General features: G+C 41.8%; 1 protein-coding gene across 1 annotated transcript in view; it reads right to left on the reverse strand.

Annotated features, from left to right (window-relative positions):
• Nucleotides 1-8,875: 8,875 nt before the first annotated feature.
• T265_03069 (hypothetical protein) overlaps nt 8,876-23,950 on the reverse strand; it is a gene marked incomplete at both ends in the record, with an annotated part of 31,532 nt that continues 16,457 nt past the window's right edge. Inside the window, 4 exons of the mRNA XM_009167474.1 lie at nt 8,876-9,707; nt 12,127-12,264; nt 17,096-17,175; nt 22,759-22,879. Of these exons, the coding sequence (XP_009165738.1) occupies nt 9,034-9,707; nt 12,127-12,264; nt 17,096-17,175; nt 22,759-22,879 (1,013 nt within the window). The remainder of the gene's footprint in view (nt 9,708-12,126; nt 12,265-17,095; nt 17,176-22,758; nt 22,880-23,950) is intronic.

The raw sequence follows: 23,950 nt of genomic DNA on the forward strand, positions 1-23,950 counted from the left end.
ACAAGTCAATCAAGTCCTTCCAGTCAACTGTTTCCCTTAAGGGCGACAAGTGAAAATTCCTATCATACTCATCAATCCGAAAGTTTGAATTTGTTGGCAAGCCAACTATCTTTTAGAATTCATGCTTCCTGTAGTCATTAGCTTTGAGTGATGAGAGTTTTACGTGAATACTGTTTTAAATGAGGTTGTTGCATATTCCCAAAGCGCTGACAGAGATGCACCTACAGAGATCAGGCGGCCAGCGGGCGGTATTTAGCATTTTAATCATCCAACTCTCACAGGTCTTGTGCCATAACATAACTAATGTACAGCATCAGTGATGCGAAATTCTTCTGGTCATCATGCCTCTATTTTAGCATCGGTACACAATATGTCCAGGTTCGACAGAAAAATTAACCTAGATTTACCGCATACGCGATTCTGACTAAAAGTGACTTTGGGACAAAGCGTGGCTCTAAACCGCTGCATGAATCCTTGAAAGCTGTCATGGTTTCTTTGATTGTCTGTACATTGTTGATAACCCTGGGTGTATTCACCTCACCATTTAATCTTGACGTGGGTTGGACAAAAATGCGACCTGCAAAGATAGACTTAGATGTAAAGTGACTGTCTTTTCCGTCACTTGACACTGTAGATAAAAAGGTCGACCACGGAGCTGTTTTTAGCGATTTATCTGTCCTATCTAAACTGTTAATTCACTGTTTGTTTTTGGCTTGCACAGGAGACATTCATTTATCAGTTGATGCATCACATTACTGTGTTCTCATGCAGCAAACGTCTCACAATGCGTGCAAGCAAAATACCACTTACTGATGGAACATCTACGCCATTGGCTAGAGCAGTCGTTGATCCTGATGGAGAGAAAGATAGATTCACACTCAAACTTGTTGTAGAGGTGCATCACGCCATCTTGACAAAGTACAGCCTGATCAAACCTTCTTCCAGTCAGACGCACCCCTGAATATTCTTCAACCGAAGAGACAGCAACTTCGGTAAGAATGAATATAATAATCTGCTACTAGTATGCGTTGAGTTTGTGAACCTAAATCGACCAGCTTCGCATCAGGTGTATGAATAAGTGCTTGCCGCTTACACGTTTATTCACATGAAGTAAGTTCAAGCTATTTTTAGATACCCTTGTTTTGATGAACACAACGTCCATCATCCTTTGTTTGCTTGTAGTCCACTTCTAATCAGAAAAAGTTGCTGTGGAGTTTCAAATCAACCTGGAGATCACTTCTGTTCCTAATTTGTCATAGACATTGAAGAGCATTCATGCTGCTGGGCTTATGTCTTGATTAAATTAAGCCATAATATCCACTATATCAAAATAATTATTCTACTTTTATTACTAAGCGCCGGAGTTTCCGGTTCAACATACCCGTTTTCTTTCCTGAGATTCCCTTCAGAAAGAGGCCAATGCTTACTGCAGTATAATCAATTTCTCTATTATCCTATCATCAACTAGATATTACCAGGACCTTTAACGGTACTTTCCACTAAAAAGAATGCCGCCAGAACGTTTTTACTCGGAACAGAACAAAGGGCCTGTTGAACCTAACTTGACCTTACGATAATTTCCCCCATTCATTTGCTAACTCCGCCTATGTACTTTTGATCTCCAGTTGTTTTGCTTATCCATACCTGACATGTGTGCCTGTATGCGTATGTGCGCTGCTGACCCATTCACTCACGTGCGCTCATGTCCCGTTTGCTGAGCCTGCCTTGACTTGTTTTCTCATGAGTTCCGTGTGATCGCACGTCCAGTGAAAATCACGAGACCGTCGTCGGAAGGGACGACCGCAACTCACGCTACTGGGCAATCACTTCGGTCGCGGTTGTTTGGTGTGCGGACGTTGACACTGCACTGTGCCGGTCAGCGTGAACTTGTTGACGCTACGAACGTGAACAATTGAGGTTTGTGGTACACATTTGCTTACCCTTATGTAAATAGTACCGTAGAATTACGAACCCAATTCTTCCTTTTTGACATTCGGGATTTGTCGTACCACGCGTCACTCAAAGTTCCGTATAGGGAACCTCAAGAGGGTACCGAACTGTCGTTGGAAAGACGCACACGAGTAAAGGTGGATTAGAGTGGCACAAAAAGCCTGACCATTCTAGCACGAAACACTCAACTGCGGGACCCTGAGATAATGCAGCCTTTGTTCCACGAGGTGGTAGTCCAAATGTAGGCACCTCTTACACATACATAGACCGACTTTAGTGGTTCCTGCTTTCAAGCAAAGACGGCAAACGAAATGCATGTCGGTTATTTCTGTTTAGAAGCAGAGGGACTAAATGCTTGGAAATGTAGGACAGTTTGCAGTAATGCTCAAAACAGATTATGATCGAAAAGCTGAGCGTTCATGCTTTAACTCCATCAGGCTTTCCAAAATGTTCCTCTTGTAAACGATGGAAATACAGTAGCCAAAAAGATTTCCTGAGCTTCGTTTTCCGGCTTTTAAAATTCATTGTTCTTCTGGACACTGGAAGGATCATTTGGGTCAGTACGAATTAGTTTGTGCTCGAACGGGTTCATCTAGTCAGACGCCATTGAAAAGCTCCGTTAAATGAACCGGGGGGTGACTCTTGTTACAAGTACCGTCGAAGAAGTATTAACCGATCCAAAAGTAAAATACCCGAAAACGATATAGCGGGGCAGCATCTCAAAGAAAACTACCGTTTTCTGTTTATGCAGCGAATTGTCAGGAGACTGAATTAAAGCATTTTAAATAGGTAACTTTTCAACGGGACCTTGCTGTGTTTTATAAGATTGAAACGAACTGACAACGGATATGCAGTTTAACATCAAATTACGAGGACTTGCCCGAACAGCTGACGAAGTTTCGGGGCCACTAAGCTATGTGAGGTAGTCTGCAATCCCACTTTCTGCTGAAGTCGTAAATCACTTTAAGGGACTGAGCGATTTCTTGCCAGGCTTTCATTTCTGCCGATGACATACTTTTTCCAGGCAATTTTCTGAAAAACGCCGAAGTGCAGATGCGACAGAAATAAAATTGCATCAAGACAGGCAGCTAAGGAAGTCCGTAGCGAATACTGACAAGACGACGGTTTTTAGTTTACAATCCAGTCAACTTTCGGCAAAATTTTCGGGTGAAAAATGGAAAAATGGTCACGGACAGAACTAGGCCATTCTATAACTTTGAAAAGTCAGAGGTTGGTGGCAAGTAGACGACTAGACAGTGTAAACTAATATTCTTGTTCGATAGCCTGAGCGATTACTGCTGCTTTGAGAGCTGGAGTCGTAAAATGCAGAGCTTTCTTCAAAGTGGACTGCGCATGCCGTCAGAGTGACCCAAAAATCAACATGTGATTCGTCCAATTTGAGGCAGGTTCGTGATGAATTGCACGAGTTTTCTTGAAATGACCTGTAACCTGGTCCTTCAGGGAGCGCCGGAATTTACACACATTAGAAATCTCTGGGAATACCTGGGATTACATGCATTGTGTTTCCTTCAGAGACATGATTAGAGATGCTCATGTCAGGGAGCCTTTAGAAGGATGTTAGCCTATCTGGTAGTTTAGTTTATTGTATGCTGGCAAATCAAGGATCGTTTTGTCACGTCTCATCAGACGACTCAGTCGGAATTAGTGACATCAGACATCCTCTAAGAGATAATACAGATCATACTTGCCGAAAATTCCTGGGGAGGTAACTTGACTAACTGCAGTGTGGTCGGTTGATACTTGCGCCTGAGCAGCTCAGTATTCAACACCGTACGAACATCGGGTCAAACAACTATCAATTTTGAATGAGTGAGAAGAGTGAATGAATGTTTGGTGCTAACATCTTCCAAAACCAATGATTTGAAGCACAAAAGATACGGAAAATATTGGAGTAAGTTAATTACGAAGTACTATTCTACCATAGTCAGACTAACCAGTTTACTCGGTTATAGAGAGTGATGCTCTGTAGTTGAAAGTCAAAAAGCTCAAGTGGGATTCACAACAAAACCGTATCCCAGGGCCGTCATTTGAAAGTGTAAGTGGTTGGAATGAGTGATAGGAACGAATCGATTAAATATATCCATGTATGTAAGTACATTTTGGAGGAATGTTAGGAAGTGTAGCGTGGACGAAAATTCACCTTGCTCGAGTTGAAGGAATGTAACACAAAATATGAATACTGTATGAAATCGGACCCAATTCTTTTTGGTGGCGATCCTTATACAGTGGGTAGTCTTCAATCCATCAATGCCACATTAACTTGATGAAAGTCGCTTTCGGCGAGTTGTTTTTTGATGTATTTCGTCTTGCTCAAAGATATATTTCCGAAAGAGGAAGATGCTGGTAGCTCAGGTAGCTCAGGACCTATAACAACATGGTGAAGGGCTCGGTAAATGTCCGGAAATTTTTTTAATCACTGCTCAACGCAAACAATATGAACAATATTAATGTTCGCTTTGTAGAAACAGTGATTTGGCATGAGGTTTTCTCCTCGAACCTGCGTTATAAGTGATTGGAAGTTAGTATCTTTCTGACAGAGCATCGTCAGAGAAGAAGTTTAGAATCCTAGATAAAGTTCGTGCAGACTTCGTGCACTGTCTGTAAGCATGCCTTACCTAGGTCTTGGATCGCGGTGAAACGAAATGACGCATATCTAAGTTTTGGAGCGTTTCATGAGTCTGTAATATGCTTCAGCTATTTTTCAATAGGATGTTTATGGAGAAAGATTTGCCATTAGTTCGTTAGCGGCAAAAGTTTACTGGCGATTCAACAGAGTAGAAGTGTACAACTGCTTCAACAAAGGAGGAATTCAGTGCAAGCACACGAAAAGTGAATTGCACATGGTAAAAGTAAGATGAAAAATGCGTTTATTGAGCTGTACGTTAAAACTGAACGAAACATCAGGGATTGTAAAGTCCTACTGGCGGCTAGTAATTATCGCCGATCGCTAAGCTGTAACACTCTTTCGGTGCTTAACTGCCATGCTACCCGAAGGAAGCACGAGGGCTGGGATAATGTCAGGTTGCCCTAGCCTAGGCAGGAGAAGTCTGGATGTAGAAGCCGGGTTCTAACCGCGAACCCTCCGGTCAGGAAATTCGCGCTGTAGACACTGAACCATCTCACCCCTATCGTAGATCACTAATATGCCGATCAGTANAACTCTTTCGGTGCTTAGCTGCCATGCTACCCGAAGGAAGCACGAGGGCTGGGATAATGTCAGGTTGCCCTAGCCTAGGCAGGAGAAGTCTGGATGTAGAAGCCGGGTTCTAACCGCGAACCCTCCGGTCAGGAAATTCGCGCTGTAGACACTGAACCATCTCACCCCTATCGTAGATCACTAATATGCCGATCAGTACCGAGCTAGGTTTTGGACGACTGTTTAAAATAACACTTGAGAACTCTCTTGTTCTCCCTGTTAGCCAAGGTAATTTTGTCATAATCTGAAACTTGAACCCGATTTAGTGCACAACTCTCACATAGAGGGGAATGCTCATGTGAGTGATCGAAAGTATATTAGTGCACAGGTGGTGATAGCCATAATACAGATCAGAAGGTGTATGTGCACTAATAGAAATTTTTAGTATGGTGGACAGCGGAGGGTTGCAACGCGTATAAAAATGAATACAATGTGAAATGGGAGCGAGTCAAAAGGGAACTTATCGTATGCGAGAGTCTCTTGGTAAAAGTCCGAACGGTGGGAACGTGTTTTCTTCGCAGTAGGGCTGCTACACGTGTTCCATGATTGTCCGTGGACTTAGAGTGCTTGGCTGACTCCTTACTCCCTGCGCGCGCGCGAGTCTGTCCTGACTGGGTTTGGTTTCCCTTTATGTGGATCCCAGTGCGTATACGTGGGCGCGTCGGCACATGAGTGGTTGCTACGCCGACTAGGCGGTGCAGACAAACGATGTCCGATGAGTCAGCTTAATGCGATGTGTTTGTGCGTATGGGAAAAAAGACAAGCCTCGCGATCCAGTGAGTGACTGTGAGTTGAACAGTCAAGTATGTGGGTGTCTGGGTCGCTACAAGTACACTTAAGATAACGACATCTTCACCAAGTTAGTGCCAGCATGAGAAACGATTGAAACCCAAAGTAAGAAGCTTATGCTGGTTGAAATTCATGTCACACTGTTAGTCACAACTTTAGAAAATTGCTTTAATGTGAAAGAACTTCGGTTTTGGATTTATTGATCCAATTCTTATATGAGATTTTCATTCCCTTCTTGACTGACTGACTTTGCCATTGTGACTGCCCACAAACGGAAGGGAAATCTTTGGTGAAATTAACTTGGTGTCAACGGAAGACTAAATGAATCCCAAATGAATCCCTCATTTGGGATATTCGTCACCCGTCTGTGCTTCACAGGGGCTACATCACCGTTTTCTCTGATGAGGGGAGAACTTGGCCTTAAAATCGCCTTTGAGTATCAATTCAAAGTCAACTCTCCTGGGACTGCGCAAACTTGACGGTGGTTTGAGGATGGTTTTATTCGGCGGAAATTTCAAGGGGGGATTTCAGCAACATCGGGCTAACTTGAAAGTCTTGTTTGACACTCGCCGCTCTATGAATCGTCAGGAGAGCATTTTCGGAAGGAAACTGACTACTTTTTCACCGATGCATGAGTTTGAATCTAATGAGCATCTGTTGAATGCAACTGGCCGATTGTCGAACGGTCTGACTTAGAGTACTGCTGTTTAATTAAGTTTTCAATTTTTTCCACTATTTTTACAACTGGCGAATGAGCGCGGGGTTCTGGAGAAATCTGTCCAAAACGTTTAACCAAAAGTTTAAATAGGCGATACATTTGTTCCAGTCTGACGAGTTCTGATAGGAAAAGTTTCAGCTGATCAGCTTTTACGAAAACTGACCACGTTTTCGAAATTATTGACTCTCTTAGAGAACCTGTACTGGAGTATGTCGAGAGGAGAGGATTAGGAGACACCCCAATCAATCGGATGAAACATAGTTCTGCCTAGTTGTTACGACACCTTGTTGTCAACGCTAGTTGTCAAGGCTAATTGTTGAACAACACATGCTGATGGTAGCCATGGTAAAATGTTGTTACACAGTTCGAAATAGATCCTGGTGACAATGTCATCATCGCGGCCTACCAAAATGAAAAAAACATGTTCAGGCTGAGAGTACTTTAATGATTCAGTTCCAGTTCGTTTAGTGTTCATTTTGGGGAAGGGGTCGAGAAAGTGATGAGCAAACAAAACGCTGGAGATACATGCTTACTCTGAATAGTGTTTTTTGTTCACTGGACTACAAAAATTACTTTAACGGTGAAGTAGGTACGTTGTTTTCGACTTGTGCAAAGCACCCTATTAGTACATTTTGGAAGAGTTCTTATGTGGCCTTTTTACTATTGTATTCGAGTAGTTGATCTTTTGACATCTTTAACATTCGGGTTCAACCGTCGCTCCACACTGGGTCGAATTATCCAAGGTGGGCCGTAGTAAGGTGGCGATATCTGCTGATTACAGTGCACTCTTAAGCAAACCAAATTTTGTTTTATGTACTCATAGAAGGGTGTATTTGTGCCGAAATTCAAGTAGACATCGGGGAAAATGTATACTAAAATGCACGGCAGATATAGATCAAAAGGATTTCAGGATAACAACAATGTCACACAGGACCAAAGAAACACCCTGCCCTCTAGGTAGGGTGAAGTGCTGCAGTAAGTGGTGCTGAAAATGCCTTGTTTTGCCTTTTTCTCTCTCAGCAGGTAAAAAACCGAAGACCATTTGTTGGGAAAATACACACATTTTTAGACTCCATTGATCCTAACAGGAGACTCACAAATGAAGTCCTCTTTTGCAATATTATTCAGCTGAATGTTCAACACCAAGGCCGCCTCATGTTTCAGATGGTACGGTATTCGAGAAGCACACGCTACTCTTGAGGTAGCTAAATATACTGCGACATTCCATAGCCGGTTTCGGTGGGTGTATTTTGCCGACTGCACAAAATTTTGTGTTCACGTGAAATATGAGTTTGACGGACCCACGGGAAACGCAGTCCTATACAGAATGAAACAACTAGTTGATTTTCAGAGTTCTGGACAATCTTATGTGTGGTGTGTTCCATTAAAAACCTCGTGTTTTTCGTCAGTTTTATCATTTTAGTTAAAAAGCTTTCTCCTAGTAGCTGGCTCCACGGGAGAAAACTGCACTCTTCTTTGCCTTGGTGGGGTTTCAGCTACTAGAATGAAGCTTCGGGAATGTGGCTCAGTTGTTTTAAGCCTCCACCTTCAAATGAGGCATCCATTCTCCAAGCACACTGCAGAGTGAAGAATGACTGGAAACAACGCGACTGTCAGCGTGAACATTTCGAGGTCATTTTATACTGTACCAATCCTTCGACTTTAACGACGAAGAATTTTCTCTGCCAACCTGCAGAACATAGGCAGGTACAGCGACCACGTACCAGGAGATTATAAGGGCTTAGTGATCACCTCTGGTTGCCGATTACTAGTTTACTTCACATCAAAAGTATCAGGTGGAGTTTTAGACACTGTACGTCCGTCCGAATTCCGGCGATAGAATCTCTGGGCGAAGAATGAAAGGAAACATTCCCACCTGAATTACCCGTCTGAATACACTGTTTCTTGCTTGAAAGTGGGTTAGTTGTGATAAGTATATTATAGTGAATATAAGTCATTCGTCTGCTTTATCTGGTTTTAGGAACGGTTCTCTCTGTTCTACTGTAGTTACGAAAATTCCTGAAATCAGTAGGTCCAAACTCAACAGTTTACTAAAAATATTCATAAACGTCACTCGTTTTCGCGTAATACAGACGTCAAATCGTTATTTCTACAAAAAAGATTGCCTATTCATATGATTAGTAATGGCAAGTTTGCCCCGGTTTAGATAAAAACCAATCATGCTTAGTCGGTGGTAGAGTTGAGTTTATGAACATGGACGCTGAACTAAGCGAACGTTAATATACAAGGGAAGGAATGAATTAAGAATAGAAAACAAAACTTTCGTAAAGTCTAACACGCTGCCAAATCTCTGGGTTTCGTTCAAATAGTCCAAATTTTGTTTCCAGTGTAGTAAGTATCAGACGATAGAGATCTTTTGCATTTTTTCGCGTATGAGAAGTCCACCGTCGGTGTCAGATGGAAGGCTCCCACCAACAGCTGTGCTCAAAAAGCCAGTCCCAACCACTCCACTATGAACTGAACCGGTTTGATTAGAATTAATACGCCCCAATGTTGAGGCATGTATGGGCGCATTGCGAGGATATTTCCGTTGTAATTTGCTTGATCCGTAAGTCTGGTTTTTTGATAGATCCTGAGTAGAAGTGAGATGCTGCTTGGATGTGAAACTATGTGCATGAAGGAGGTTAGTTCGTGAGTGTGCATAGTGGGATCGATGATCATTGTTCTCTTGGTGTTTTTTGACGTACACACCTGAAAGCAGTCCAGCAACGTCACCGTCCGCAACCATATTCGTTCTGGAAGTACGGTGATGGTGTACCAGATGCGAATGTCCGGATACCGATTTGATCTGATTGGTACAATGACGATGATGATGGTGATGTTTCATTCCTAGATGACTGGACGCTAGCGAGTGTTTTGAACCAGTCAATTCGGCCAGCGGATCCGAAGGCATTTTCTTTTGTCTCTTTCTTTCTCGGCAATATATAAATGCCACGAGACCAAAAAGCAACGCAAAGGTCAGGGATACTCCAATTCCAATGTGCAGAAAGTTGTAGGTCAGTCCTTTAGAACCTAGAGAAAGTAGAAAAGCATCATATACCATATTAGAAACCTGCTTACTTGAAACTTGTAATCTGCTCTCGTCTGATAGAATATTGAGGGAATGTCTAGTCTGTTTTGAAATGAACTCATTAAAACGTTCAAACAAACGACCTAAGTCCTGGACTTCATTAATCGGCATCCAGTTTCCTGAACTATAGAAACAAATAAACAGTTTGGACCATTTGTCAGCCAATTAAATCCTTTTCAGACCATAAATAAATAGATTAAGTTGTGATTGACTGAAAAACTGACTGACTTTATACGTATTCATTCATCTTCAAAGTGCTGCAGCTGCACGCTTATTAATCAGAGCATTTTCTGAATGATTCTCGTGATTTTGGAGTATTGTAAAGACCTGTTGGAATGGGCGACTTCAATCCGTGCCTAAGAATATATACTAGTGATTTTGACAAGAACACATATAGCCGGTGTGGATGTTTATGGTGTTTTTCACCCGCCCTGTTCATGGAAACGCTAGCCACACTACTGGGGATTATTTAGGCTGAGAAGTTTGCTTGTACGTTTTTACCTGTCGCTTTGCGTTTGTGTTCACATGTTCTGTAACTTCCAAGTTAACAACAGACCATACTATGTCCACGTAACGCAATATGTTTCAGAGCCACGTTAATTTAACCCGTTCCTAGCTACTTTCTAGTGTCTAAACAGTAATTTAGGAGAAGTATGTTCCCCAGCACTCCCACAAGCAGACAAACCCTTATCGAACTGAGAAAGGCTTTTCAGGGAAGTGATTCACACTCAAAGGAATATGGGTTGACTACCATTGCCCACCCTTCCCATTGGAAGATCACCAGCCACAGCGGGAGGCTTAGAGTCGACGTTTAAGGAGACAAAATAATTCAACTTGTATGGCATAAAGATTTCGCACGCATGGATATACATCTGTTTGTGTATTTTGTGATGGGCCTCAAAAGATAGTTTGTGAAGGAGTTTACATATATCAGCTCATGTACAAATCATGCAGAACACATGTTAACTGTGCTGATGACCCTTCTGGCTTAGCTCCATCCAAAACTGAAGCCGAATGCCTAAGTGGTCCAAAAACAGCCATAACAAGCATAATTTCGGCCACTCAGACTCCATCTTACCTATGAGAGTTTGCGCATCTGTCGACCAGTTATACTTCAAGTTCGGCCACCCTAATTAGTGACACTGAAATTATTATTGGTAGCAGCAGGCAGGACACTGTGCCATCCTGGTCGCTTTCTGGCTTGTCGTCACAAACTCAGAAGATACCAGTAGTGTCGTAAATTTTATTTTTACTTTCTAATCTGAAAAATGTCTAAAAATCGTTTTTATTGACCGATATATTTCTAGTGGATTCTCGTCAGTTCAAGGTATCGTAGGTGTCAACCCGATCTGGTTATTCACCCTTTGTAGAATTTCATTAAATGTCAGTAGGTAACGTGAGACGTTGACATTCTGCGCTAATTATTTTGAGAATTAAAAATACATTCCCTTCAAAAATACGGTGTACATCAGTCGAGAGAAAGTCTATTTCACTCGAGGGATTAAGTAGTCTCTGTGGAAATCCTTGTACTCCCTCTAATTCAGGTATGCTGGGAGGAATTAACTGCATTGAGCAAGTTTACTTAGAAACATGGCTAGATAAAAGGTAAGCAGCAGCTGTCAGCTATGGATGCGCACATCGAAATTCGAAAAAAAGTTTTGCCAGGGTCTAAGCAGCTTTCACCGCATGAACCTTGGTTACCAATTTAATTATCAAGCTGTTTCACCGTGTTGCTTGATCAAAACATCCTGTGTGATGGGAAGTGATCAAACTGACGTTGCAGAATAAAATGTAGTGACCGGAGATTTTTTCTTCTCATGCCTATTCCTTGCCTTTCTAAACAACATCAAAAGCCGGAATTAGATGAAGGGCAACTCGACCGGTCTCCTAATTTGAGTTTGAATATGGGGAGTGAAAATGTGTTAACTCACATATTGAGCTTCTACATTTTACTCAGTCGGGCTATGTTTTGGAACGACAGTTTTACCAAAGTCTGCCTGTCTGTAGACAAAACTTCATCGTGATTCTCAAGAATATACAGAACCTTGTTTCCATCCACTGCATCGTTTTGAATTTTTCCCGTCACGCTCGTTCTAGTTAGGCGAAATCATTTTATTTACATTTTTAAGGGGCATGTGAAAAATCAGCCGTGATGCAGACAGTTGGTAATGTGTTTTTATTATGTGTTAGCGATCACAATGCGTTGAGGAACAGAAGTATTCTCAAAGAACAATAAGCCAGGCTGTATTCTTATTATTCCCGTAATGTGATAACTGACTAAACAAACAAAAGAAGAATTAAGATGAACCGGTTACTAGGTTAGGGCGCTACGGTTTGAACCGTATATGTGATATAACTCACAGTTCACCATTTCATCCGATTTATCAATAATCAGTTCACCATCCTCCTCGTATAACCCACAATTGTGCAGGCCGTTACATGTGAGGCCTTGGGAAATGCAATGACGAGTGTGCTCACAGAAGAATCCGGGACAAACTCCTGGTTAAGGAAGAGAAGTTGCAGTTGTGATTTCAAAAGTTCATTTAATAAGCATTCGGGAGGAAATCCACTACCAATTTAGTCAAAATTGTGTAACAAAAATTTCCTTTTTTAAGTTCAAGATTAATCGTGTTAAAAGCAAATATTTGTTAGATGCCAGCAGAAAACCAGAATACTAATACGTATAGACCATCTCTCTGTACTGCCTTAAACATTTTTCGGAATCAAGTGCGACGATGAAAACATTAAAGGCCACCAATTCTTGATTCAGTTTTTTCGTTCAAATTAACAGAGACTTCCTTCATGTGGAGGTGTCGAAAACTGGACTAGATTTATACCCTGGTGACCAAACATTAAGCTCAGTTGATGATTTCATATGCGCATTGAGCAGATGGAATAATAAGCGATTCTAATTATTTTAGGTGTGCGCTTACGCAATTCACTGATCAGTTCATGAAGCTAGATTACGATATGCGTGAGAAATTTTGGCGTTGAAACATGCGTGTAAACACCAGCAGCTGAAAAACGACAAAGAACGCTGAATGGCCTTCAAGGCGCAGTAATCTCTAGCACAGTCAAGATTCGCACATCAAGCAAAAAAGTGTCCGTCATACTGGGTCAGGTGTAAAAGTCAATGGCAAGAATGCACACTCAACTCCGTGCACCACGCATTAAACTATGGTAAGTGCGTAAAGAGTGAACGCATGACACACTGTAAAATTAATAAATCCCGGTTCAATAGCAGTCTTGGTGGATTGAAGAAAGCAGATCCCTCGATGAAATGATTATCGGTTGGTGAATCAAAAGTCACCACTAATGATTACACGTTGAAGCGTGGTGATGGCGAGGGAACACATTCCACACAATTACTCTGGACCGATCCGCATATACTTTACGTCCACCACAGTTACTCGGTGCTCTCGGACAGTGATTAGGTGAGGTTTGATTAAAATCGTTGGCGTAGGTGTTCTCAAATCCTCCAGGATGGTATATCCTAGGCGACGTAGGCTCTCCGTGATTTCCTTTTCAGCCCGATTACGAAGAGCAAATTTGGCATCATATACGATGCAGCCGGAATCTCTTCTGCTGACCACAACTTCCACGGCAGAAGATCATCTGGCCACCATGATCATGCCAGGCGCTTATAACTTTCCATTTGTGTAGAGGATGGAGGCTTCGAGGGAGGCAAAGTGACCAAACTCCACAATGGGGAATATTGGCTCTGTTTCGCAAGAAGAAGCCAACGGCTCTTCCTTGGTGTTTACGCAAGTACCTTATACCCGGACGAGAAGGCTGAGATCAATAGCAACCTTGCTAAAGACAACATCATTGAAGACATTGCGGTTCTTAGATAGAGGCTTTTCTACACGCGTTATACATTGCATTGAGATGGTCGAATTAACGCTTCGGATGCCGCCTACTGGCGTGGGTATGCCCGAATGATGAAGTCAGTGCACAAATCTCAAGGCTCGGATCATTTGTGTCGTCAAAAAGTCGTATCACTGAATCTCAGGGGTCATGTGTACTAGCTTACAGTAAGAGGTATATTGTCACTGTCAAGACGAGTGTTGTTCTCGTTGCCTTCTTCAGAATGACATACTGCGAGGTGGATAACGTGTGGCTGAGCGGTAGGCCGACAAAGAGGCCACGAAAAGGGCGTGTTGCTGGTATGGCTTCCACTATGTAATCCCATGGGTTCCTTGTACCCAGCAGGAGACACAACAAAAAGTGACGTCTAATCGATGTTAGTAGTGTTCGTGGTGGCGGTGTCCAGACGGTTTGACTGGGCCTGTGGAGTTCACAGTGTTTGTATGAGTTGGTTCTTTATGGTTTCTTGTGTGTGGGTGGACAATAATGCTCTGCCAAAATTAAAAAAAATATCCCATTATTCTTCCAAGAGAACATCCAATGATGCAAGGCATTACTAACTAGTATTATGAATCTGACGGTCATGTGGACATTTCTCATACCCTAGTAACTATACGGCAACAATAATGGATTTTGAGCCCTACGGCTGCAGTCAAGTGGTGCATGGGATTGAATTGAACCAGCCTTTTTGGCCGAACAATTAATGGAAGACTTTCCAGTTGCCGGTGTGCAGCCAGAGCAGTTATTGGCAGCAAACGGGCTTGAATACTTCGGACCGTTTCAAATACACGAAGGTCGTATTGAGAGGAAGCGATTTGGCCGTAGTTTCATTTATTTACTAACACGTGCGCTACATATAGAAGTGGCTTATTTGATATACGATGTCTTATTCCCCGTGGCATTTGCTCGACTCGTTATCCGACGAGGAACCCCAAAGGAGATGTGTAGTGATAAAGGCAATAACAATGTGGGAGTGGAGGTGGAGCTGAAACCGTTCATGAAGACTTTAGATTATACTGAATTGAAGAATGACGTGCTGCGATGGCATGCTGATTGGCACCTCAACCCTCCTTATGCTAACCACAGCGGTGGCATCGAGGAGAGGGTGATAAGGTCGATTCGACTTGTTATGATTGTAGTCCCACGGGAACAAAAGCCAAAAGAGGAATCGTTAGCAACATAATTGACAGAAGTGGAACGAATACTGAACAACCACCCACTGGTTCCAGCGCTGGATGATTCTGAAAATACTGGTACTCTGATCCCGGAACATTTATTAGTATCCAGAATATCATATGTCCCGGTTGATGAAGTTCTAGGAATACGACTCCAATATACTCGGTTTTGGAGACAGAGTTATTTGATGGCCGACAACTTCTGGCGCCACTGGCTGACAGAATACATTCCATTGATTCCAGTGCGGCATAAATGGATGACTTTCAAGGAAACATATAAGTGGGTGGTTTGGTAATGATGATTGGATAGCAACACACGCGCGACACTTCATTGAAGGGGATCGTAACCCCCACAACTGTAGTGCTCAAGAATTTCGAAGCTTCAGTAACCAAAGAAATACGGAAGTTATGTATGCTATAAGAGGTAGGTGAGCAGTCAGGACATGAAGGACTGTGAGAAAGGACTGTGGCTGGAGTCCGTGGTGTCATTTTCGCTTTTCATTTTTGGTGTCAGATCCTGCCTGGGAATAGCTTAAGGGAAGCCTAGCTTGAACCCACGTTTACCGATTCCATCTCGGGTATTTGTTATTTGCCCACAATTCCTCATTAACTTTTTACCCTTAACATAACGAGCCAATTCTGACAAACAATCCTCGCGCGATTTTCTATCACTTGCATTAACACGTGTTGTCCTCATGCGTTTGTCCGTAATTCACGTCGATTTGCGTTCTCAACAGGCTTTCTGTGGACTTAGACCAATTTGTGTATGAATTAGACGAAACGCCCCATAATGAGTTTGTGTCCTCCTATATAAGCATTTTGTAGGCGAAGTAAATCACTTTGTTGGTAAATCTCAAGACTTCACAGTTCTTGGCTTGTCATTTCGTGCATCACAAATCGGGCTTCCCAGAATACAATAATAAACGAAGGACTTGATTTGGCCGGATAGAGAAGCTGTTCTAACGCGTGCAGTTCTATCATTAATGAGCACGCGGAAAAATCAGTTGGTTGTTACATTCATTCCACGCAGACATGTTGCTTGTTCATTACCCGTGTCAGGCGCGGCCTACTACCCAGTCAGCCATTATCACAAGCCGTGTTCGCGGAGACCAAGGCGGGCTCAAATCTCAACATATGAGCTCTGAAGATAGCCACCTGATCGTTTCCTTCCCGTGCCACTGGGGTCGTTTGTCATGTTTTGTCAACTTTCATAATTAATTTGCCTGCAGGTGACTGCACGGGCCGGGTACTTTCCAATGGTTGCATAGAAAGTACATTCCGAGACATAAGTTCGTGAGCGTCACCATTACGAAGATACAAATAGTTGCCATTTCGTGTTAACGGCCTAGCGTCCCCACATTGACAACTGTATATTTGCAGTTGGAACTTTTTTATTAATTGGGCGGATTTTGGTGCTTCTTTCTGAGTACAACAATTATTAGCGAGGTTAGATTTCAAAGATGGATGGGGATAAAATTTTACAAGGTTATTAAATATATCACTTGACTGTGCATCTATGGATAAGTGTAAAAATACGCTAGTGTATTAGGTTATCTTATCATTCTGTTGCCGCTTGTGCAGATAATTTCTCCCACTCACTCCGCTCATCTGGACGCCTTGGCTTGCCTAGAAGCTGCGTAAAACATTTAGACCGGTATCGAAAAACTTCTCTAAGGAGTAAAAATTGTCTTTATGAACAGGTTTTTCTAACCTGCAAAATACTATTAAGACCTAAAAACGCAATCTACCGTATGTGGTAGCACAGCGCAAGAGGGACCAATCGGACTATTTAACAAGATAGTAAAATGTCCACATATATTTGATGAAAACATCCGATATCTAAAACTCCCACTATTTCAGGTTGTGATTTGGGCGCTTAGTAGAATATGTCCAGAAAATCAAGTCTCACTAGGAGTAAATAAGCTGTCTTCTGAAAAATTCACATGGTGTGTCCGTCAACTGAAGTCCTCAATTTTCTCCGTGCTCCTGGAAACGAGCAACATTTCTTCCTTGTAACTTATCCATATGATCGTTCATCAAAGTATCAGCTTGTTGCTTCGTGTTCTTCAGATGCTCAAGTACAGAAACAAAAACCAAGAAATATTGATCCTGCTTCAGCAGCATAATGAAGCCAAAACGATGATTTTCCAAAATGTGCTCAATACTTAGAGCACTGCAAATGTCTTTGCAGTAAATCCTGCTAAATGGATTTCCTGTTCTTTCAGTATGGATAATTTAACTAAAAAGAGTGGAACCAGAAACTGCATCCAGAAATTTGTTAATCTTACCATCGTCATCGATCGGTAGCAGCTCCGTCCATATTAGCCGAAATCCTGTTGCTCCTTGCGTGTTCTGCGTACTCAAAAACCTGGAAGGAAATAAATGAATAACGTCAATATATTTGGACTGTCCTCATAGAGATGCATATATTTAGGTACCCAAAATCTGAAGGACAATCACGCGATTAGCAGTGGCTGAAATCAGAAACTTATGTGCTTATCAAAAAATCAGTGTTGCTTCATGAGACTCTTATCGGCGTATAAAGGTTGAAAAAACTCTAAGAAATGGTAGTCCTGAATACTATTTGTAAGGGCGGTCCTTCAGCCACAGTTTCTGGAATAACGAGTGTTTGGGACTGACGTCCAATATAAGGCCAGGAAGAAGAGAAACTGTTTGCAAAATCGGAAACAAAATATTTATCTAGCTTATGATAAATCTGGGTCACATTTATCTTGGAAGAAAAAACACAGGCTGTTCGTGCGATTTTCGGCTAATTGATTTCTGTTGCGAAGACTGTCCAGTGTGATGGCCATAAACAAAACACTTAAGCATACATTGGTTATCCAAGACCAACGACACTTTGGAAAAAAGTTATTTCAGTACAGTGAATCTCAGCTTGTTTGTCAAGAATCAGCCAACATGTCACAACAACTTGTGCCAAGAACCTTAATTGCTCGTACAGGAAGTGTGTTTTCTTATCAGCTAGGCTTTTTCAAAACCGTCTTGAGGCGTATTTTTTTAGTTTTAAACTTGAGTGAGACATCCTGTCCTGTTAATTTCGCAGGAATGCGGAACACATACGCTAGCTGACAGTGATCATCTATGCATAGAAGGCAAAATTCAGAAGGAGCTCGATGTGATGTTAGGTAGGCTTGCAAACGCATAGGAACTTAGTTGAAGGACCGGAAAGAGATGATTTCATCTACAAGATGGTTTCTTGAGCATAAAACTTTACTGAAGAAGGAATAAGCTTCCAGCTGATAAATATTACACTGTTGTCAAGTGGGTACTTTTATCTAAGCTTGATAAAATTTCTGCCTACGACTGCAAGTAGAACTTTGAAACCAGACACTAGAGGCAGCATATTTGAGATGCGCTCTATTGCTCATATTTACAATGGCAGTTTTTTAAAACACTTGTGCGAAGCTTTTGAGGAACGTTTACGGAGACAAGGAATTGCAGTAGAGAGAGACTCAGGAATTTGAAAATTTCACGAATGGTTCAACCAAAGCGTCGTCAACCAAATCCGGTTCCAATAATCTGTGAACCACTGGAACACTGTATGCCTTGGATCAAACACGCTTGATGAAAGCGACGATAGGCTACCCACGGTAGCACGTCACTCAGAATTTTCGGAGAAAATGGCTGTGTTTCGGTGGACGGCGATCAACTCCTCCAAATCTGAAGTAGGTGCTGTCAGGTACAGTTACAATCGCGGATTCGCTTCGCGTGCGGAGGTTTTCTATGCAGAGAGGAACATTTTAGCAGACGCTATCTGTCCTTATTTTACGTATCAGTGAATCCCTTATAGAGCGGTAAAACACCGAATCCAGTGAGCCACCCAATGCTAACGCTTTAGACCCTTACTAAACTCGACAGAAGTTTCGGTTGGTTCAGATGAACATTCCCCACAAGTTCCAATGACTTCAAGAGGGAACGAGATCACCGAGTGAACAACCGTGAAAATAAGTGCCAATGCAGGCACTGTTCAGAGCTTTATTAGTATTCTTAGCGAAGAAGTCTATTTTTTTATACATTACTCCAGAGGACCACCTCATTACACCAGCAGTGTTTTTTACTCGCCGTGTCTGAAGATATTGCCATAAGAAGTTGACTCAAATATATGCTTATACAGATTTTGTCTGAATTCCAACCATGCTTCATGACAAAAGTTAGAGTCCCACATATCGCTGATAGTCTTATTAATGTAAGACTACTTCAGTCGAGCTGGTTGGAGTTCCTGTATTTATCAACATAACATAACATGGATTGGTTTGCATATTAGATATAAAACTTTTAATCCATGTGAAACGGCCACCTAGTAAGAGTGAAGAAGTTAGCAGTTGATATTTTGGGCACAGGAGATAGGCATATAGATGGCGTCATTGCGCTTCGGGTTCGGAATAAAAGCCAGCTGTTTAATGTTACTTGTCTGGGATGTCAGACATCGGTCAAAATATTATGCACTAGGTTTGCCCGGAAACTGACTATCCGCCGTTGATAAATAAAGATTCACTATTGAGCGGTTTGATCAAAAGGGACTGATCGACTGCGGCAGTAATGAATGGATCATGTAACTCCCAGTCGGAACACCTGATTTGTTGGCTTCATCATGTCGTTACTAATGGGGATTTTGATGGATCCAGTCATTGTGGCATATCATGTGCAAGGAAACGGATGTTTTCACATATAACCAGTAGTACCCTTCAATATTGTCCTCCTAATCACATCCACATTTGTACATTTCCCCCCATTTTTAAATGGGACCATTCAAAATGGAGAACATCTTTACTGGCGGTGAGACAAATACTGATTCTATTTTTGTCTGTCGCTTTGAGTCATCTGTGCAACTAAGTAAAAGCTCTCTGACTGGTTTCAGCCGGAAAATGTAAAGCTGTAGGCGGAACTGAAGTAGTACAACGTTAAATCCATCAGCGTGTTCAACTGATCATTCGTATTTGTCAAATCATCTAATAAACAACTGAGACCAACAGTTTTTGTTAACTTTCGGGTCCGCATCCCCGATAAGGTACACAATGTTTGTGGCTAGCTAGTGCATCCGATTGGGGCACAAAGAGTCAGCACAAAGAATAGAATTAATTTGGATGTGGTGCAGTGTACTGCACAATGTATGCTAACAGTGAAAACAAAGTGACAACCAGTGGTCGCTTGCACAGTTCACAGTGGACTCTTACAGGTTCGGATACTGGTACTTGCTTTGACGAAAGCAGAAGGTAACTGTCACCAAACCTGGAAGAGCCTCAGAACTCAAATATACTATTTGCAGAGCACATAGCAGAAAGGCAAGTAATACCGTATCTTAATAAATTTAAACCAAAGCAGGAACAACACAGTTTAACGATTAACATTTTGTCCTTATGATGAAAGCTTACTTCAAATTATCGGAGAAGAGACGTAACAAACTACTCATAAGTTCACTGGAAAATCTTCGACAGGCCACTACTGGCCTCGCCCTTCACGGGCATCATCATGTGGGCGCAGTCACAGAGTTTTGTCAACATAATGTTCCACCCAAATTCGAATATGGACAGATACGCTCATTTTCATATTCATTTGCTTTTGACGGGAGATTTGTCTAGAACCTGATTTTCTTAAGCAAGTGAATGTACTTCATCAGGTCACATGAGGTTGCATTTAGTACGACATTAGAGACATCGCTTAAGAAAATCACAAACAGGTGAATCAGCTGAGTTCCATGTGAGCCTCCCATCAAAACCAAATTGATATGCAATGAGTGCATTTGTTGAACTCTGCTCAATTTGGGTCCAAGTAGAACATGAGTTTGACGGAAACTCGGGGACTGCGCCTACCCGGTGAGCCACTAGAAGGGCACAATTGGTCGAGGGCTGTCGAGGATTTTTCGGCAAAATTATGGGTGGTGCATTACGCCTATACAATGTGTTTTGATATCGTCGCGAGGTTAGGACGCTGAGGATAAATACAACAACGCATTCCTCTTTGACAGACAAGTCGACTGCCATTTAAGGTGCACGAGCAAATGAACCTTGAATAGCTTGGATTATTTCCGCAGTGCCCTCATAAAAAACGATGGTGAATGGTTGGGAGTATAGCTGGACGACGTCCTTAAATCGTCAGGCATGCAGCTAAAAATCGTAGCATATCAGGTTGATTCTGATACATCAGTACACCTTCGATTAACCAACCTGCCTGGTTAACCTCTCTTCATGCTGTTATAAATAAAAACTTGTTAGACAACACACGAGTGACCGTAAACCAGAAATAATTTACCAGTACGATTCGTAGAGTAAACCACTTCAGTCGATTAGCAGCAGCAGCGAAAAAGTATCAAACTAATAGCAACCTTAGTTACAGGATTTGGAAATATTGAGATCCGACTACATTAGGGCCACTACATCGGAAGCATATTCAGACATGAACATATAGCCATCTGTGCGTAGACATCTAGAACGGTCAACTGTCGTTACGGTCTAGAATTACACGTATGATAATGGCTCACTTTTTAGAGCGAGATGGACGTGGTGTGGAAGACAAACTGCTCTGACTTTTTAAACAGAACTGAAATCAGACTCGACTACGGTGAGGATTATTCAGGAGGGAAATCAACGGAAAACAGACGTTGACAGAACCTGATCTTCTGACATTTGTCATAGAGGAATAAACAGTTAAATACTTCAGAATACAGTAATTGCAGTGTGTTAAGTAACCAAATGCAAATAGCTGACCGTGTGCGCTAAAAAACCAAGCCTGAGTTTCACTGGAAATGCGGCCACAAAAATCCACCCATTTGGTGTATTATAATTTGCCTAAAAGTCAAAGAGACGCCAGCATTCGAAATCAGCGTGGATTATCACACCGAAAACCAATGGAGCGATAATTCACACAAAACAAGGCTATGAATGCAATTCTGTCATTTAGTTGGTCGGTTGGACTATGGTTACCCATTTTCTGACCAAAAAAACTTTCAGCGTTTTTTGGCTGAAATGGTGGAAAAGTGGGGGCGTTTGCCATTCGTTTTCAATAATGGACGTGCTATTGACGGAGCCACCAGCCAACGCCGTTGGACAACAGAGTAAATCATAATGTGGCAACGGTACCTAAACAAGTTCACAATAAATCCACGTAAATGCCTCCATTATGACAACAGAAAAATGAAAGAAACAATGCCTAAATATTGGTGGCCGTGTTTCAACTGTAAAAATCGTTTGGACCAAAGTTTTCAGAGATCTCGCACTACAGCTTCGATATGCTTACTTGTTCAGCGAGCGATCGGTCTATCGCGGACCAGTGTACAAATAAACGATTATATTATCGAGGCCACACTAAGGGAATAGACGCTGGTGAAAGGTGGATATATTAACAAAACACACAGAGATTTTATTTTATCGCGTGTTCGCCCAACAATGGGACAATTATTAGGTCTATTTGGTCTACCGAATAAATCAGACGTTTTGAAATGAAACAGGACTATACGAGGCAGACCGTATTAAACAGTTCAAACCGGATGATATGTATCTGTCGCCTAATCCATGAGGAATACTTCCCGGCTAAGATAAATTGACCCTAAACCCAAAGGGTGTGAGGACGCGCATACTTGTCCAGTGCATGTACTACCATGCTGGTTGGTGAAACTTAAACTTGGGAACTACTGTTTACTCATAGGCTGTGAGTAATTTTATTGATGCAAGGCTTATCTAGGTGGTCAAGAACTGAATTCAGGCCGTTAGACGCAAAGCTTCAAAATGATGCTAGAAGATTGATCCATATAACCAATTTTACGTTGACAAATCTGGTCGAGGTCTCCCTCCAAACTGACTATTATTAAAACCAGAATTGCGATTCTGTTGTGGTTTCTCATGCAAATGTTCAAAGTGACCAGGTCATTTTTCAGGGAGAAATTTTACAGGAAGTCGGCAGGAGAACGTTACGATATGAAATTGAATGAACTCACCGTATAGCAATTGTGTTCCTAGAAATTATAAGCTGTGTGGGCTTGCTCTGGTTACCACACAATTCAACGGCAGGCTGGTTGGAATCTGCCGTATAAATTCGCAGCACTGCGCGTGAGCAATCTGTAAGACAATATAGAATTTATTAGGAGGATCGGACAAAGTTGGAAGTGAATGGCTTTGAAAATGCACCTTAAATGTATAGTAGACAGCTACAAACAGCAAACACCACCCATAATTTAAAGCCATGGATGGACTTAGTGCTCGCTGTCATCTGAAAAGTAGTCATAGGACAAATCATTTATGACAAAACCCTTTGCAAAATGCTTTTCTGAGTTTCTCCCACTGGCAATAAGTTCCACACGAGTAGCATCAAGTCACTTTTTGCTTCATTCACACCCAAATAATTTTTGATTTCGAGACAAAAATGGGAAACTAGTATAAAAATTGCACTCAAAAAACAGTAATGTATGTCTCATGACAACCCAGTCTTAGTCGCTTTAATGGTTCCCGACGGGATCTGGTGCAGGACGCCTCAAGAATGTTGGGTTTCCTGGCTATATTACAGGGTAAAATGTTAGTCCGGTCGAAACGAAATGTGTGGATTCAAACATGCTTATTTACCTCAATTTCAAATTTTTTCAAGTTTGTGGTAAAAAAGGCGTTAAAAAGAAAATGTAGGATTAGTTGTTTTCGACCACATACTGTAGCGGAGACAAATTGAGGTATAACCGCCAGGTTTCGGAAGTTTTAATGCATCTGTGCTTGTCCACGACGTCACAAGGCGCAAATGATTCATTTGAAACACTGGATATTTTCAAAGGCTGTCTATATCTGCGAAGCATTATTAAAGTTTGAAATCCTCAAAGCGATTGTCCTAGAGAAGCAACTTAAAATAAACCCTCCTAGTTTTATCAAAAGCAATATTCCAAAACCTAATGTAGACCACCAAACATCAACTGTCATTGATTAAAACGGCCGTGGTCACTCAACAATTCTGAGAGCATATTTAGGCAGAAGTTCAACTCCTCAGTTTCCAAGGCAAGCTGAACATAAACTACTTCCTTTTCGAGCATACTAATGGCTTCCTTTCTGGTGAAGTGTAGCTGTTCAGTTCACAAAACTTTCCTGAAAGCACCTTTTTTTCAGATAGTACACAGATAATCTCCAACCCCATGGATACCCTACAGAGTA

Source organism: Opisthorchis viverrini (genome assembly GCF_000715545.1).
Source record: "Opisthorchis viverrini unplaced genomic scaffold opera_v5_42, whole genome shotgun sequence".
Taxonomy (NCBI): domain Eukaryota; kingdom Metazoa; phylum Platyhelminthes; class Trematoda; order Opisthorchiida; family Opisthorchiidae; genus Opisthorchis; species Opisthorchis viverrini.